Source organism: Eschrichtius robustus, chromosome 4, assembly GCF_028021215.1.
Source record: "Eschrichtius robustus isolate mEscRob2 chromosome 4, mEscRob2.pri, whole genome shotgun sequence".
Taxonomy (NCBI): domain Eukaryota; kingdom Metazoa; phylum Chordata; class Mammalia; order Artiodactyla; family Eschrichtiidae; genus Eschrichtius; species Eschrichtius robustus.
In genome coordinates, this window is record NC_090827.1 from 133,138,765 (window position 1) to 133,155,486 (window position 16,722).

The 16,722-nt window shown below is 34.3% G+C and overlaps 1 protein-coding gene across 7 annotated transcripts in view; it reads left to right on the forward strand.

Annotated features, from left to right (window-relative positions):
- BLTP1 (bridge-like lipid transfer protein family member 1) overlaps positions 1–16,722 on the forward strand; it is a 211,242-nt gene that overhangs the window by 102,551 nt on the left and 91,969 nt on the right. For all 7 annotated transcript variants that reach the window (XM_068543392.1, XM_068543385.1, XM_068543389.1 and 4 more), the window contains 12 exons: positions 331–477; positions 866–993; positions 1,699–1,898; positions 3,169–3,366; positions 4,035–4,246; positions 7,306–7,457; positions 7,920–8,070; positions 8,238–8,390; positions 10,023–10,263; positions 11,367–11,509; positions 14,367–14,586; positions 15,043–15,201. In XM_068543392.1, coding sequence (XP_068399493.1) covers positions 331–477; positions 866–993; positions 1,699–1,898; positions 3,169–3,366; positions 4,035–4,246; positions 7,306–7,457; positions 7,920–8,070; positions 8,238–8,390; positions 10,023–10,263; positions 11,367–11,509; positions 14,367–14,586; positions 15,043–15,201 — 2,104 coding nt within the window. The remainder of the gene's footprint in view (positions 1–330; positions 478–865; positions 994–1,698; positions 1,899–3,168; positions 3,367–4,034; positions 4,247–7,305; positions 7,458–7,919; positions 8,071–8,237; positions 8,391–10,022; positions 10,264–11,366; positions 11,510–14,366; positions 14,587–15,042; positions 15,202–16,722) is intronic.

Here is a 16,722-nt window from a genome sequence, read left to right on the forward strand (position 1 = left end):
TTCGGCTAGAGGAGTACAAATCAAAAGAAATTTGAAAATATTCCCAGCCAACAGGGAGCTAATTATCAGAAACCAAATATGTTCTCAAGTACATGTTTTTATGTAGGCTGATTTTGCTTTATTATGTATCACTTCTCTCAACACTGGGGCTGCCAGTCTATTTTCTAGCTTTTCTAAGGTTTGGACTTTAAGACTGGGAATGCTAAACCAGATGGCAGCTGGTACCTAGATGGGTATAAAGGAGCAGAGTGAATAACACGTTGCTGTTGTAGATGATATGGAAATTACGAAAGGTCTGTGAAATAATAATTCTGCTTTCAATCTTTTTAGCTATCTTCCAAACAGGATGTTAGAGGAACAAAAACTGAACATTCTACCATAGGAATGACTAACCAAGGACAAGCACAGACAACTCTTATAATGAAGCAAGATAATGTAACAATTAAAGGTCTTCAGGCTAATGTTAGCATACCAAAGGTAAATATTTAATATTTAAACAAGTTTTCCTGAAAGAGAATATTTTGGTGGTTTTTATCCTTTGTATTTACTAAACTGAATGGTGGTAGAATAGATTATAATATCAAAAATATATATTTTATTTCCTTGATGATCTAATGTAACATTTAATGTAATATAAGTAGTTTACTTAAGCAGAATGTTGGGTAATATTTACTAAAATAATTCACATTTATCCAGTAAGAATTTAATTATTATTTTATGAGAGTTTATAAGCTTTGCCTTCATTACTCTCATACACATAGATATGCCATTCTTAATGGTAGTTTTTCATTTTCCTATATATCTTATGTTTAAGTGATAACTTTTTACTTTTCAACTCTGACATATGTGACATTTTGTGTGTTAGGTGAACTTATGTTTGTTACAAGCCTCAGTGGAAGAATCTCCGAGTTCGGCTCCTAGTAGAAGTGTGACTCATGTTTCCTTAGTAGCACTGTGTTTTGACAGAATTGCTACACAAGTTCGTATGAACAGGTAAGAAAGAGTTAATTAATTTGAGCCATGACTATCTTGCTGGATGTAAAAGCAAGCCTTAACGATCCTTTTAATACATTTCAGGAAATTCTAATGTTAAAACTCAGAACTGGTATTGGAATTTCAAATCTCACTTTAAGATTAGCAAAGTAGGTTTTAAAAAGTTTGTACTTTTTTTTTTTTTTAATAAATTTATTTATTTGTTTTTTTTATTTTTGGCTGTGTTGGGTCTTTGTTGCTGCGCACAGGCTTTCTCTAGTTGCGGCGAAGTGGGGGCTACTCTTCGTTGCGGTGCGTGGCCTCCCATTGTTGTGGCTTCTCTTGTTGCAGAGCACGGGCTCTAGGCGTGCAGGCTTCACTAGTTGTGGCAAGTGGGCTCAATAGTTGTGGCTCACGGGCCCTAGAGCACAGGCTCAGTAGTTGTGGTGCATGGGCTTAGTTGCTCCGTGACATGTGGGATCTTCCCGGGCCAGGGATTGAACCCGTGTCCCCTGCATTGGCAGGCGGATTCTTAACCACTATGCCACCAGGGAAGCCCTGTACTGTTTTTATTCATACTATCTTTTAGTAAACACCGAAGAATTTGTTATTAATATTGGTTTAATTAAAATAGTGGAATTTTTTTTTTAAATACTAGTTAAATGTTTTTACTGAACTATATATTATTTAAATGTTAACCATCATACTCTTTCTTTTTTCATAAAGAGGTGTGGTTGAAGAGACTTCAAACAGTGCAGACCCTGGTAGAACATCAAATTTTGATAGGTATGTTCATGCCACTAAGATGCAGCCTCAGTCATCAGGATCTCTCAGATCAAATGCTGGAGCGGAAAAAGGAAAAGAGATTGCAGCCAAGTTAAACATTCATCGAGTTCATGGGCAACTGAGGGGTCTTGATACAACAGGTAGGAGTCTACAACATATTTTTCTTTGACATGTATAAATGTAAGAGGATTTTGCAAAAGGAAACATAATTTTTTTTCCTTTGAAAATTGCTACAATTTGAGTATTTTATCAATATAAGAAAGAGAGAGGTATTTCTGTATATATTGAACACATAGTATTTAACTATTCATTACTCACATTCTACGCAGGATGGAAGGTAAACTTTGGTGGGAAGGTGGGTGGTATGGCCCCAAATTAGGAACTGCTTCCATCTCGCATCTGTTTTCTTCATGGTATCTGTTTGCTCACTGTAGAACAGAGAGAGTATGATCTTTATAGTCTTTCTTTCTTTTTAAAATCATCCTGTAGGCACAGCTTTGTTAAAAAGAATTAATAGTGGTATCAAAAGCAGGTAGTCAAATCTGTAAAATATAGCAGCAATAAGAATAATAGACATGGCTGTGCTTCTTAAAATAATATCTTTGAAGAATTTTTAATGAACTGAGGAAATTATCATGGTTGACTGCTACATGAAAGGTGGGAACCAAAGCTGGATTTGTAAAATGATCTCTAAAGAGCTAGAAGAAAACTTAGTTCAAACGTAAGCAAGTTATCTCTGGGTGGTAAATTTACATGTGTTTTTTTATCTTCTTTTTGCTTTTCTGTATTCATTAGCTGTAATCAGAGAAAGAAATGAAAAAACAGTAAGATAAACTAAAAATCTCTGCCAGGCACTCAGGATGTTGGCTCCCATATTGCATATTGAAAGGGATGGAATTATGGCAATATCTGTGATGAGTTGTTATATAAAATATGTTAGCATAAAGCAATCTTTGAGTGAAAGCTATAGTTTTCCTGGAAAATAATGTTTTTCCTAAGGCTAGGTAATTAATTAAAATAATTTTTTACTTTGTAAAATGAGAAAGTATTTAAAAATAGTTTACTATGAAGCTGAATTATTCAGGAACTTTTTAAGTTTAGATTTTTAGAGTACCCTATAATCTCTCAGAAATGAATTTATCCTGTCTCTGAGCACTTATCTGTTAATTATGGAATCTTCTTTTCTCCCTCTAGCTTCAACATGATTCTGGCACTTTTTAAGTAGTATGACATTAGGCAGTGCTATTTTAGAAATGGGTTGGTTCATTTGTTTATTTTTCTTTTTGACAGAATACTAAGATATCTTTTAAGACAACCACTGTGCCAAATGCTTACATTATTTGTTGTTTTTAAAAAAATATACAAACCTCTGTCTTTAAAAATGGTCATTTTGTTTTCTTTTGATAATAGATATTGGTACCTGTGCCATCACTGCTATCCCCTTTGAGAAGTCCAAAGTTTTATTTACTCTTGAAGAGTTGGATGAGTTTGCTTTTGTGGATGAAACTGATCAGCAAGCCGTTCCAGATGTAACTCGAATAGGTCCCAGCCAAGAAAAATGGGGTTGGATAATGTTTGAATGTGGACTTGAAAATTTAACCATAAAAGGTAAGCTTTTTATAAAAATGTCTGCTTAAGTGGGGAACAAATTGGCCACACATTGCTGAAAAGTTTTGAACAATCATGACTTTCAGTAACCTGAATCAGCATATTCAAGCAGAAAGTGTGGCATCTGGGATTATTTGCTAGGAGTGGGTGCCCCATCCCAATTGCATAAGTGGAACTTAATGAAATTATTGTGTGATTCAAAACTAGCAGAGCATCTAGACATGTAAAATGCCTGAGCAAAGCAGTGCATAGTTCAGAAAAAATTCTCAAATAAAATATAAAGCCTCTTAACTTTTGGAAGTTTGCATCTTTGGAAACTGGATCTTTGATTAGTAGAGCCTTGCCATATACGATGAAAATACTGTAAATCCTTTATCCAGCGATACTGACTTATATTTATTTTCTTTTACATTACTGACTAATACATTAAAATAGGAAAGCTGAATTGTGTATAAGACTTTTAGGCTTAGTCATATATAATAGTAGTGTATATGCCTATAATTCCTTACCTGATATTGCAGTATTATATCACTTTTGTAGATAAGGGCAGAGTTTTGGTGAGAAAAAAAATCTTCATGAGATTTTTATTTTTTATTTTTATGGATATTATAGAGTACAGCATTGAGACACTCAGTGTTTTTAATAAATAAATTATTTCATTTGTATAGGAGGAAGACAGTCTGGTGCTGTTTTATATAATACTTTTGGAATTATGGGTAAAGCTAATGTCACGGAAAGGGGTGGAGTGCTGACATCCAATAATTCTTCTGATTCTCCAACTGGCAGCGGCTATAATACCGATGTCTCTGATGATAATATTCCTTGTGACCGAACAAGCCCTTCTTCAGACTTAAATGGAAATTCTGTTTCCGATGAACAAGTTGGTGAATTTCTAATAATAATAATGATTTGGGAAAATAAAATAGAAAACTACATGCCCAATTCACATTTAATTTCTGTAGTATATTTCCTTGTTTTTCCATGTTGTGGATTTTGCTTAAATGGTAGCCAAGGCATTTTGGTGATTATATTCTACTAGAGTATAATTGCTGAAGTGTAGGCAGCATATTATAGATATATTTATATCTGTCATAGTACCTAGCATAATATTTTGCTTATGTTAAGTACTTAATTATATTTGTTGAATTAATGAATTAATAGAATTTCAGAAAAGCAGGCTTTGTTTTTATCTTATTTGAAGGATTTTAGCAGAATTCATTTTTTAAATAAACAGTTTTGTTATTGGTAGTATTTCATGTAAGTTTAAATATTTTTGTCAATATCTACCTATTTCATTTGGAAGCCTGAAGAACACCTTACATGCGACTCATTTATTATTTTTATTATGGTATAATTTCATGGTGATGAATATAGTAACAGCAGTAATGAAAATATTCAAAATTCTAGACTACAGAATAGTTGTACTACTACCTGATTGGTGACCTTGGGCACATTTTTTTTTTTTTTTTTTTTTTTTACGGTCTCCTGTGTTTCTGAAATAGGAGTATTATAGTGATACTGACCTAGAGTTGTGAAGATTGAAGGAGGCAGTACATATGAAAGGCTTAACTCGGTGTCTACAGCATAGTAAGAACTTGGTAAATGTTGTTCTTAAACACACGTAACGCTTCTGATCATTTGAAAATTAGACCAATTGAAGAGGAAAGAAACCACCTTTTAACTAAGAAATGTGTCATGGGTATCTAGTATGCATTGGCAAATCACTCCTGAACCCAGGTTTCTGGGAATTTATTTTTGAAACGTTTATTTTGATTTGATGCATAGTAAAGGGTTTTAATCACAGTTTTCTTGTGAGGTCTTCGGAAGTATTTGAGAGCTGGGTGGGGATTAGCACTTTGATTAAGGAAATTAAAATATATAGCAGCTGCTCACTGAACAAAGAGCTAGGAAGAACCTATCTGTTCTTTCCTTCTCCTTCACCTTCTAAAATACTTGACAGAAACTCAGGTATCTTCCTTAATCTCTCTGATCCTTTTCTCCTTGGTGGAAGCCCTCGAATTTTGTAATGCTGCTTTCTTTTGGTTCTCTGACTTTTCTTGGTCCATTTCCTTACGCAGTTCATTGTCCTTCATAAATGTGGGTGTTCCCCCCCTGTTCTGTTCTTGGCTACTCTTCTTGCTCTATGTCCACTCCCTCACTTGTTTCATTTCCTAGTCCAGGTCCATAATTTGATGACACTGCTCTTTCCCATCGGTTATGCCTTCAGCATCAACCCTTTACCTGAGCTTCAGAATTGTATCCAATGGCCTTTTAGATATCATCATTTAGATGTGCCATAGGCACCAAAAATTCAGTCAGTCTAAAACCAAGTTTTTTATTACTTTGCTTCACATGTTGTTATAAGTACTTGCTTATTATCTACAAGCCCCTCTCCCATTTTTTAAAGTTCAAGTTCCTCTAGACTGTCTTCTGTATATTTGTATATACTCAGTTGCCTGGCTCACAGCCCTTGTCTGAAATCCATGGGCCAGATGTATTTGAGAATTCAGATTTTTTTTTTTCTTTAAAAGAAAGGTAATATGCCGTAGCCCTATACTGCCCCTCTCCCCTTCCCTCTCCCTACTGATAACCACTAGTTTGTTCTCTATATCTGTGAGTCTCCTTCTTTTCTTGCTATATTCACTAGTTTGTTGTATTTTTTAGATTCCATTATAAACGATTAAGACGTGCAAACTATTATGTATAAAATAAGCTACAAGGATATATTATACAACACAGGGAATATAGCCAATATTTTATAGTGACTATAAATGGAGTATAACCTTTAGAAATTGTGAGTCACTATATTGTACTCCTGTAACATACAATATTGTACATTAACGATACTTCAATAAAAAAATAAAATAAAGGTGATATGGTGTGTGTATAAGCTACGTAAACTCCTAGTGGAATCTGAGATAGCACTACATCTTGAAATATTTGAATATTTCTACAGCAAGACATGAATAAAAACACCAAGTGGGATAAATAGTCTCTTACAAGTTCATATCAGATTTTGATGCCACAAAAACAGATTTAGATTTTCAGAATGTTGTGGATTTTGGAATTGCAGATATGGGGATGTGGACTTACATTTAGTGCCTGCTGACTTTAAAATTACTAGGGTCTATGGTTCACATTGTCTTGTAACATTTAGGATTTAAAGCTGTTTTGTGGATACTCTTCATTCCTTAATCATCCCACAAGAAAATGCCAATCTTTTCTTTATTTTTACCAAGAATATCTAAAAATGAATTAGAAACCTATTAAACAGATATAACAGGCAATGGATTTTGTTTGTTTCTTTAATATTATGCTTCTTACCTCCCTGCATTCTGAAGAGTGGTGATTACATGTTTAAAAAATATTATTCCTATTTCTCAATACAGATTCTGATTACTAGCATCCAAGATAACTAAGAATTTTTTATTGTATAGTGTTATTTATTTGAACATAGGCTATAATAGTATTTCCTATGGCACTTTATTTGGAAGTTTGAAATATTCTATTAAAATAGAATGGAAAATAGATTGCAGTAGGAAGCAGAAGACCTTAATGCTGTCACTCATTCTCCAACTTAATAGTTGTATGACCTCTGGCAAGTCATAAAACTTCTTTCTCTCATCGGAAAAAAAACAGTATCCCTAAACAAATGTGACTGAATGAAGTGATTGAGAGAAACACTTTAGTTCTAAGATCTCTGATTTATGGTTCGTTATAATGCAGTGTTTTTCAGACTGTGCTCCTTGGAGCTTCAAGGATCCAGAGGTATTTCTCAGAATAAGGATTAGGCTGAGCAAGGTTTATGTTACCTGTTTTATATCACGGTGTTATCTGTAGAACTTGATTTGATAGAAAGGTTTTGTTCGTAAAACACTCTGTGCTAGTGGCTTTAAGGGACTATACATTAATAAGTTTTTGATACTCTGTTTTATATAGGATGAAGGAGTTGAATCTGATGATTTGAAAAAAGATCTACCTTTAATGCCTCCACCTCCAGATTCCTGTAGCATGAAGTTGACCATCAAGGAAATTTGGTTTAGTTTTGCTGCTCCCACCAATGTGAGATCTCCTGCACATGCATTTTCTAGGTAAAAAGTTTTTAAAATATATTGCTATCCCTTGATGTTTCTTTATTTTAAATAACATACAGTTCTGTCTCATGTATTTTTTGAATTGTTTTTCTGATATATCTAGTATTAGGGTTGCCAGTTTCTTTTCCATCTTTCCTACTTCATACTTTCTATAGACATTATTCCCAATTTGTTTGACCCTTCTTCTTTCCTAGGGTTTTAGTTTTATTTTTATATGTCACCCTGCCATAAGGTTTTTATATACTCTTTTCACCTCTAACAGACTTTTATATTTTTCTTTATTTTCTGTTATCTATTCTTTGCATTTCCTACTTATATGTTCAGAATTTATCTAGTGGTCAAAAGGAAAGGTAATTTTGCCTAAATAAAATAGCCACTAAGTACAGTAGGTATGGGAGATTGAAATACAAATCTTAACACTTGTTTTTATAATTTTTTTTTTTTTTTTCATTTTAAAAGGCAGCTAAACCTTTTAAGCACTGCAACTCCTGCTGTTGGTGCATGGCTTGTTCCCATTGATCAACTCAAGTCATCCTTAAACAAATTAGAAACCGAGGGAACCTTGAGAATTTGTGCTGTTATGGGATGCATAATGACAGAAGCATTAGAGGTATGTCTTTCAACAATACAAGGTATCATACAAAGTTTATTATTGAAAATGATCCCTTATTATCATTGTTGGAAAACATCAGACCTGCAAGTTCTTAATTTCTAGATATCTTTTGTTTGTTGTATCTTTGCTGTGTCATTCTGAATCTGTTGTTTTGCTTTTTACAGAATAAAAGTGTACATTTTCCCTTAAGAAGTAAATACAACAGACTTACAAAAGTTGCCCGCTTTCTCCAAGAAAATCCTTCATGTTTACTGTGTAATATACTACATCACTACCTGCACCAGGCAAATTACTCCATCATTGATGACGCTACAATGGTGAGTTACCGGAATCATATGTTAGCTTTAAAAAAGCCTCTATTCTGTTGAGTAGCCGTTGACCCACAAGGTTTGAGATGAGTATGGGAAGTCCAAAGGAGAAACGTGGTCAGATATCCAGCCTATTGACAGGATTGGGCTCAAATGAATGGTTTGGGAGTTGCCAGCATGAAAGTGTTAGAAGCTGCGGATATGGATGAGCCTTCTAGGGATGATATGTTGAGTGAGAAACTGGTCAGGGATGGATCCCTGATAAATACCAAAATTAAAGTAAATTTAATGGAGAGGGCGCATAGAGGTACACAGAGTGCTGAGGAGGGAAAAGAAGAGGTAGAAGGACCGGGAAAGAAGGTTTTAGAAACCAAAGGTATGAAGAATTTCAAGCAAGAGAGTAATCATTAGAGTCAAATTTCACAGAAATGTTTAATAAAATAAGGACTAATTAATGATTGAGGGGGGAATATGTAACTGTACAAATAAATACAGTATATCTCTGCACTAGAAAAGCACTATGGAAGCACATGATTAGAGGCTTAGAGCTTGAGGATCTCCCTCTCCAAGTTTCTGGTCAATAGAGAATACACAGGAATCTTTAGCCAAATTAGTAATCAATGTATCAGTATTATTAATGGCCAGTCAAGCTCCTGATAACCTCTAATGAAAGAATCTGGAGTAAATTATGGATTTCATAAAGGTACTTAGACCTGAGGCTGATATAGTGCTTTCTACTCCCACCCTGTGAATTGAAGACTGGGAGATCCACAGTGCAAGGTTAACTTGCCCATCTAGTCATAGGCAGGCATTTCTCACGGATGGATGCTCTGCCGGGATATGGTTTCCATGTAAGAGGAAGAAACACAAGATGACCCTCCTTACTTGAGTCTAGGAATGAAAGGACAGGCTAAGGGACCTGATGTTCCTCAGAAAGTAAATGAGGTGATTCCTGCCACCTAGTAAATGGCTCTCTTCAGTCAAAGCTATTATTCCTAATACAAGGAATTGTAGGAAAGGGGAGGGAGAGGAGTTGCATATTTTCTCCTTAGGCTAAGGCTCCAATAGGCAAATTTTCTTTCGTAAAATCATCACCATGTGGAATAAAATATATTCTAAATTATGTAATTCTTACTGATCATATATTTAAGTTTCAAAGCAGTTACAAATCCTTCTATGTCTGTCATTTAACTATAGTAATTTATTAATTTTTTAATGTTAAAATAGGGGTGGTTACCTAATCTTTGAAAGAAATAATTTCCTCTTTGCTTGATGAATATTCCAGGTAGCACAAAATACATTTAATTCTTCATTTGAGCAAAGCAGGTAAAGTGCATTGAATGCTTCTTAAGGAAAATCCCACTTTTACACCCCATGTTTAGTCTCTTATTTACCTGGTACTGCTGTGTTGTTTATGATAGAAAGATGCAACATTGTGTTTAGAGATTGAGTTCTATAATCAGCTTGAAATAGTGACTCTCCTGTGTAAACTTGGACAAATTACTCAACATATAAATTCCAGTTTCCTCATCTCTAAATGGGAGTTATGAGATTTAAATGAATAAATGTATGCAGAACACTTAAATAGTAACTATTATTGTTACAGCAAGATTACTCCTAACCATGTCATTGTTGTTACAGAGTGATGGCCTTCCTGCTTTGGTAACTTTAAAGAAAGGTTTAGTTGCACTGGCAAGGCAGTGGATGAAGTTTATTGTAGTGACACCAGCCTTTAAAGGAGTGAGTTTACACCGACCCGCTCAGCCCCTGAAACCTCAGTCAGCTGTGGACCACGATCATGAAGATGGGCTTGGGCTGGACAACGGAGGTGGTCTTCAGAGTGACACCAGTGCTGACGGAGCAGAATTTGAATTTGATGCAGGTACTTTTGTAAATATTTTTTCTAGATACTATGTACTTGGTAACCTAATACTTGTGATAATTTTAATAATTTTTGTCCCAAATTTGAAAATGTCATGGCTTAATTATACAACTATGATTTGTATTAGTCCAAGTAAGTGGTAATAATGTTGGAATCTTTATACAGACTTGACTTCTAAGTTTAATTTTGTGAAATACAGAAGATTTCTTCTCCTAATCTATCCAGTACAGTTAACAGACATCTTTGTATAACTAGAATGTTTTGAGTGAAACACATTTGAATTTCTTTTTGAAATTTATATTTTTATTTGTCTATTTATCATGCTCCCTATACCAGTCTTTTAAATTTGAATTTTACCTGGTGCCTGTTTGGTTCTGAATTTGTATAATGTTTAGAGGTATGCATTCAGCCCACAATTCTGTCATTATAATGACTGTGCCAGAACATAGGCAGTAGATAATGCATTACAGAAATATACATGCATACTTAAATGCTTTTTCAAAGGATAATTATTATTATCATGATATATAATATTCAATGAAAATTTATCTTGTGATATTTTGAAAAAAAATTAAAAGTACCATGGAAAAGGATAGTAGTCTTAAAATTAGAGCTTTCAGAACATCTACATATAATACTTTACCAAGCTTTTAAAAAATAAATTAGAAAAACTTTGTATTTAACAAATAAATATGTTATGTGTAATAGGCTGGATTTTATTATTTTAAAAAATTTCAAGTCTACCCCAAAAGTGAAAGAATAGTGCAGTAAACATCCCTTCTAATTATCTGCAAATGCCTAGGTTAATCTGTGAACATTTTGTACTTTCTTCAGCATAGTTGAATTAGTTTTTGATTTCTGTGCCATTTGGGTGACATGTGAAAGACTGAGTAGAAGCTGTTTGTTCCTTTCTTGAGACTGAGTTAGAAGACTGGGGTTTGAAGAATAAAAAGACAGAAGAGTGAATGTTATAGCAGAGTGCACAATTAGTTTTTCAAGAAATATGAAAAGTTGAGTTTAGTTATACAACCAGGAACATTGGAGTTGTTGTTTCAAGATTATATGATAATCTATAGCCCACTTATTGTTTTGAACTGTTTCAGCCACAGTCAGTGAACACACAATGCTGCTGGAGGGAACAGCCAACCGGCCTCCACCTGGTAGTTCTGGACCTGTAACTGGAGCTGAGATAATGAGGAAACTATCTAAGACTCATACCCATAGTGACTCTGCATTAAAAATAAAGGTACATTGTTGCTGCCTTTGGTTAGAGTTACTTAGACTTACAGAGAAGACCTAAACTTTTGGTTATCTCAAATGTAAATATTAGGTATTTGCCCTAAATATTCAAGTGTTTTTATGTTGAAATTAACATGATTAGTAACTTTTAGTTTATACATTTCTTTGAAAATTATATCAACAGTCAGTAATTAATATTGAACAAGGACTACTTTAACTACCAAGCCTTAGGGCTCTCTTTTCAATTTATTGAATATTGTATTCAATAAAAAACAATATTGAAATGTTGATCAGCTTACAGTTATTAGTTTTCATGAGAAGTTTTATAGGTAGTACATGATCAAAATACAGTTTGAGTTAGGCTAGTTTATGACCTTAATTATACATTTTTTTTGTTTTAAGAAATTTAACCAGTGCTTGATAAAATAAGACATATGGATAGCAGAGTGGTTGACTGCCACTCAGGAGTCAGACTGCCTTGGTTTCACTCCTGCCCCTGCCACTTAATTGTTTTGTGACTTAAGTTTTTAACTGCACTGTGTGTCAGTTTCCTCATATGTTAAAAATGGAGATTATAATAGTAACCTCCTTCAGAAGGTTGCTGTAAGAAATAATTGAGTTCATACATGAAAAATGCTTAGAACAATACCTGGCTCATAGTAAGCACTTAGTAAGTTATTTGCTGTTGTTGTGAGTTACTTATTTTTTGGTAGTTTCCTTTTCTGAGCACTGAAAACAGCAAATAGTTAATATTTTAACTTCCTTTGACAGTCTGGGTATAATCTTAAATTAATAATTAATACCAAGAATCCATTAGGTAAATCGTATTTTTCACTATATTAAAATATAAAATTTCTACACAGAAAAAAAAGTATTGTAAACAAAATGGAAAGACATATGACAAAGGGCTAATTTCCTAATGTGTAAAGATCTCTTCTTAATCACTAAAAAGGCACAACCAAATAGAAAATAAAGGCAGTTCACAGAGAAATTCATATACAAATATGAAAATGTATTCTCTTACAAATAAAGAAATATAAATGTAAAATAAAATGAGATTCCATTTCCACCTGTCAGGTTGAAAAATCTGAAAGTTTAATAGTATATGTTGGTGAAGATGTAAGAAAACAAGACACTTTCATACGGTACTGGGTGGGAGTGTAAACTGGCATAACCTCTTTGAAGAACAGTTTGTCAATTTTTAAATGTAAAATTTTAAATGTAATGCCTTTTAACAGTATGTCCATGTCCAGGAACTGATTCTAAAGAAATGAATGCTCATAAATGCTCAAGGACACATGTCCAAGAACATTCTTTACAGCACCATTTACAATAGGAGTATAATGGAAACAACATAAATGACTATTTGAGGACTAATAAATTAGTGTACCCTCATATGGATGCCTACTATGAAGACTTCAAAAAGATAAAGTAGAATCTCTAAGTGGATGTGGAATGATCACCAAAGTGCACTGGTTCAAGTAAAAATAAAAGTATAGGACAATATGCATCTGTGTGTTAAAAAAAGATAAATATGTATATGTGTTTATATAGTCAAATTATTTATATAAGGATAGATAAGAAATGGTTAAGAGGACTTCTCGGGGAAAGGATCTAGTAGACTGGAGCTCAGGAGATACTTTTTTATTGACTAGTCTTTTGTGCTTTTGAAAGTTTTATTTTGTGTAAGTATTGCTCTTTTAATTAAAACATTTAATTTGATATACATTTTTTAAAGTTTGGGCTATAGGCTTATTCTATTTCTGCAGTATAGTTACAAGGCCGGGACACTTTAAATTCTCCACCCCTTAATCTGTCTCAGAATTTTTCCTGGTTTATAGTTTTTCCAGATGCTCTGATCATATTTAGGTGTTTGCTATTTTTTAAAAAATTTATTTATTTATTTATTTAATTTGGCTGCGTTGGGTCTTCGTTGTTGCGTGCGGGCTTTCTCTAGTGTGGCGAGCGGGGGCTACTCTTCGTTGCGGTGCGTGGGCTTCTCATTTGCGGTGGCTTGTCTTGTTATGGAGCTCGGGCTCTAGGCGCATGGGCTCAGTAGTTGTGGCTCGTGGGCTCTAGAGTGCATGTTCAGTAGTTGCGGTGCACGGGCTTAGTTGCTCTGCGGCATGCAGGATCTTCCCAGACCAGGGATTGGACCCATGTCCCCTGCATTGGCAGGCGGATTCATAACCACTGCATCACCAGGGAAGTCCCTAGGTGTTTGCTATAATGCTGTTCTCTCTCAGAAATGTTTTTGAACATTCCTTTGTTTATGGATTACAAAAGTCCAAAGAATTAAAATTAAAAGTGCTTTGTTTCAGATCTCTGCTTTTCAGGATCTTTCTGTCTGCATGGTCTTTCTTTGTACTGTTTTAAACTGATCTGGAATTCCAGTCTTAGATGTGACAGAACAGATAGAGATTGGACAATTGTGTAATTTTTGATTTTTTTTTTTTTCTTCAGAGAATTGCTGGAAATTCTTTTTGGTATATTAGAGCTTTACAGAGAATCAGGTCTTAACACAGAAATTTATTATCAGAGTACCAAGAGGAGTAGTATAGTATGAAGAATTTTGGGATAGACATCTTACCACCAGACTCCCTCTTCAGATTTTAAAGGGCATTAATCATTGTTAAAATTAAATGAATGATAATAAATGCTGTCCTTTGTATTGTACTGTAGAGTTATAAAACATTATCACATACATTTGGGATTCACCATAATTCTAATAGACACAAACTGTTTAGATAGACACAGTTGTTTTAATGTAAACAATAACTAGTAATAAAAACAGTGAGTAGTCGTGGTTATCAGTAGTCATTTTTATGTGCATAAGAAAGAGCCCCGTGTTGTTCCTTTTATAGGGCATTCACCCGTATCATTCTCTGAGCTATACCAGTGGTGACACTGCCACAGATTCTCCGGTGCATGTGGGACGTACAGGCGTGCCAGTTAAGGAGAGTCCAAGGAAGGAGAGCCTACTCAGCTACCTGACTGGAAGCTTCCCAAGCTTGCACAACCTCCTGGAAGGGACCCCTCAAAGAAGTAATGCAGCGGTGAAAAGTAGCTCCCTAACGAGAACAGGTATATCCTTAGTTTTGACAATTATAAGCTTACTTCTGTGGGAGATTAAGAAAACAAAAACAGGACTTAACGTTTATTTAGATATATACTTTGGTTGCATATCTAGTCTTTTGTATTACACCTTATCTTTGAGAAAGTGTTTTGAGAAACTGTTCTGCTTATAACTTGTTGGTGTCTCGTGCCCTTAGTTTGCATTTTTAAATTGCAACATTTGCCATTACTATCAACCTAGGCATGGTGTGGAATGCTGTCTAGGCCAGCCAGCAGTGAATTTTTTCCCATTATGATAGCAATAAATTATTTATTAATGCCTTAATGTCCAAATACCAACATCATGCAGTGAGTTTAAAGACATGCAAAAGGCAGATAATTTAACCTGACTTTTCAAAAAATAAATCACATTTTCTGCTCCTTAGTACATAAGTAATACTATACTCAGTAAAACTTTATTTTCAGGAAACACAATGGCCACTGATATGTTATCTGAACACCCTTTGTTATCTGAGCCATCATCTGTGAGTTTCTATAATTGGATGTCAAATGCTGTGGGTAATCGAGGAAGTGTGGTGCAAGAATCTCCTGTTACAAAATCAGGACACAATAGTCTCCCAACAGGTATTGAGCTATCACATTATTTTACTTAACCATCTAAGGGGTACATGTGAAGTTATGTTAAAATCCTGTTTTTCAGAGGATGGTTAAAAAAATCTCAAACGTTTAAGTACTGTTTAGTTGAAATTGGCTCATTTATGAAATGCCTTTGCTAATATTGCAATTGAGAGAGTTGTAAGCAGTCGCTCAGTGTTCTTGTGGAAAGGCAAATATGTCAAATGCGAGATTATATATAATTTAAAGAGTTTAAAACTTCCATTTAGTGTGTGTGGTTTAATTTTCAAAACACCAAGAGGAGGTAAATGAAAAAATGCGAAGTATAATTACAGCATCGTGTACCTACAATATAGAAAATACTCTCAGCTTATCCAGAGTCCTCTGAGGAATAATGACAAGCATCTATATACTCTTTATAGTTACTTAAGTATTTAATTAAATCGGAAGGAGTACTAAAAGGAATAAAGTAAGATTCTTGCCCTCAAGGAGGGAAACAAATGAGGAAAATTTATTAATTTTAAAGGAATATTTATAAGTAGCAGGAAAACAGGCAAAGAATTCACAAAGAAATATTGGTGGCTATTTCCAGTAACATAAATGGAGCCACTCTTTCTTTCCTATCCTTTGCTATTTTTTTGTTTTTCCAAATTCACTAGATGCATTTATTATTTTATTGTAAAAATATGTATATATTTTTAAAAAGAATATGTGAGGTAGCCTTTGAACCTAGTTACTGAGGGCAGCTGAAATTAATCTGTGTAACAGCTATTGGATCACTTGTAAATTTTCTTCAGACAAAAAATATGAAATTATGAAAAGTAGTTGATATATGACTACTTACTCAGTCGTTTTATTTTGCCAGTGCATGGACCACTTTTGAATCTGGAACTGATCCTAATTCTGACTCTTTAAGAGCGCTAAGACGTGCTAGTTCTTAGTATTGGCCCTTGGTTGAAGAAGATAGAAGGATGGTGCTTTTACCAGCTCTCAGCACTTTTCTGGCGCTGGTCTCACTACTGCATAGAGTTTAAATTTCAAAAGAACCAGAAAGGAACATTTCCCCTCTATCACAGGTCCTTTGCCTGGCGAGTTAAAGGATAAAGGGAGTACCGAAGAAAGAAATAGTGCCATTTCATTTTTGTTCCACCTTGGGAAAGCATAGTGGGGAAGAAATTTATATGTGGGATTCTGTGATGCCTATGGCTTTTGTCCTGCTGCAGCTGCTTTTTGTAGCCCTGCTACTGTCTATAATTCTGTTCCTCAGTGCAAAGCTGATGGGATATCAAATGCTTTTTTCAAAGATCTTCCAGCCCTAAAGTTTTATATTTTGGAGTGACTGGCTCTAATACATACTTCATGTACGAGGATGAGTGATATATTCTGAAAATAAAGTTTAATTTCGTTTTTTATTAATAAATCATGTCTGTAAAATAAACGGAAAGTGCTATTTTTTCCCTTCTCAATTTAAAGGGTCTGATAATACAATTATAATACAAGTTTCATAAGTTTACTTTGCTGTGCCCCTTT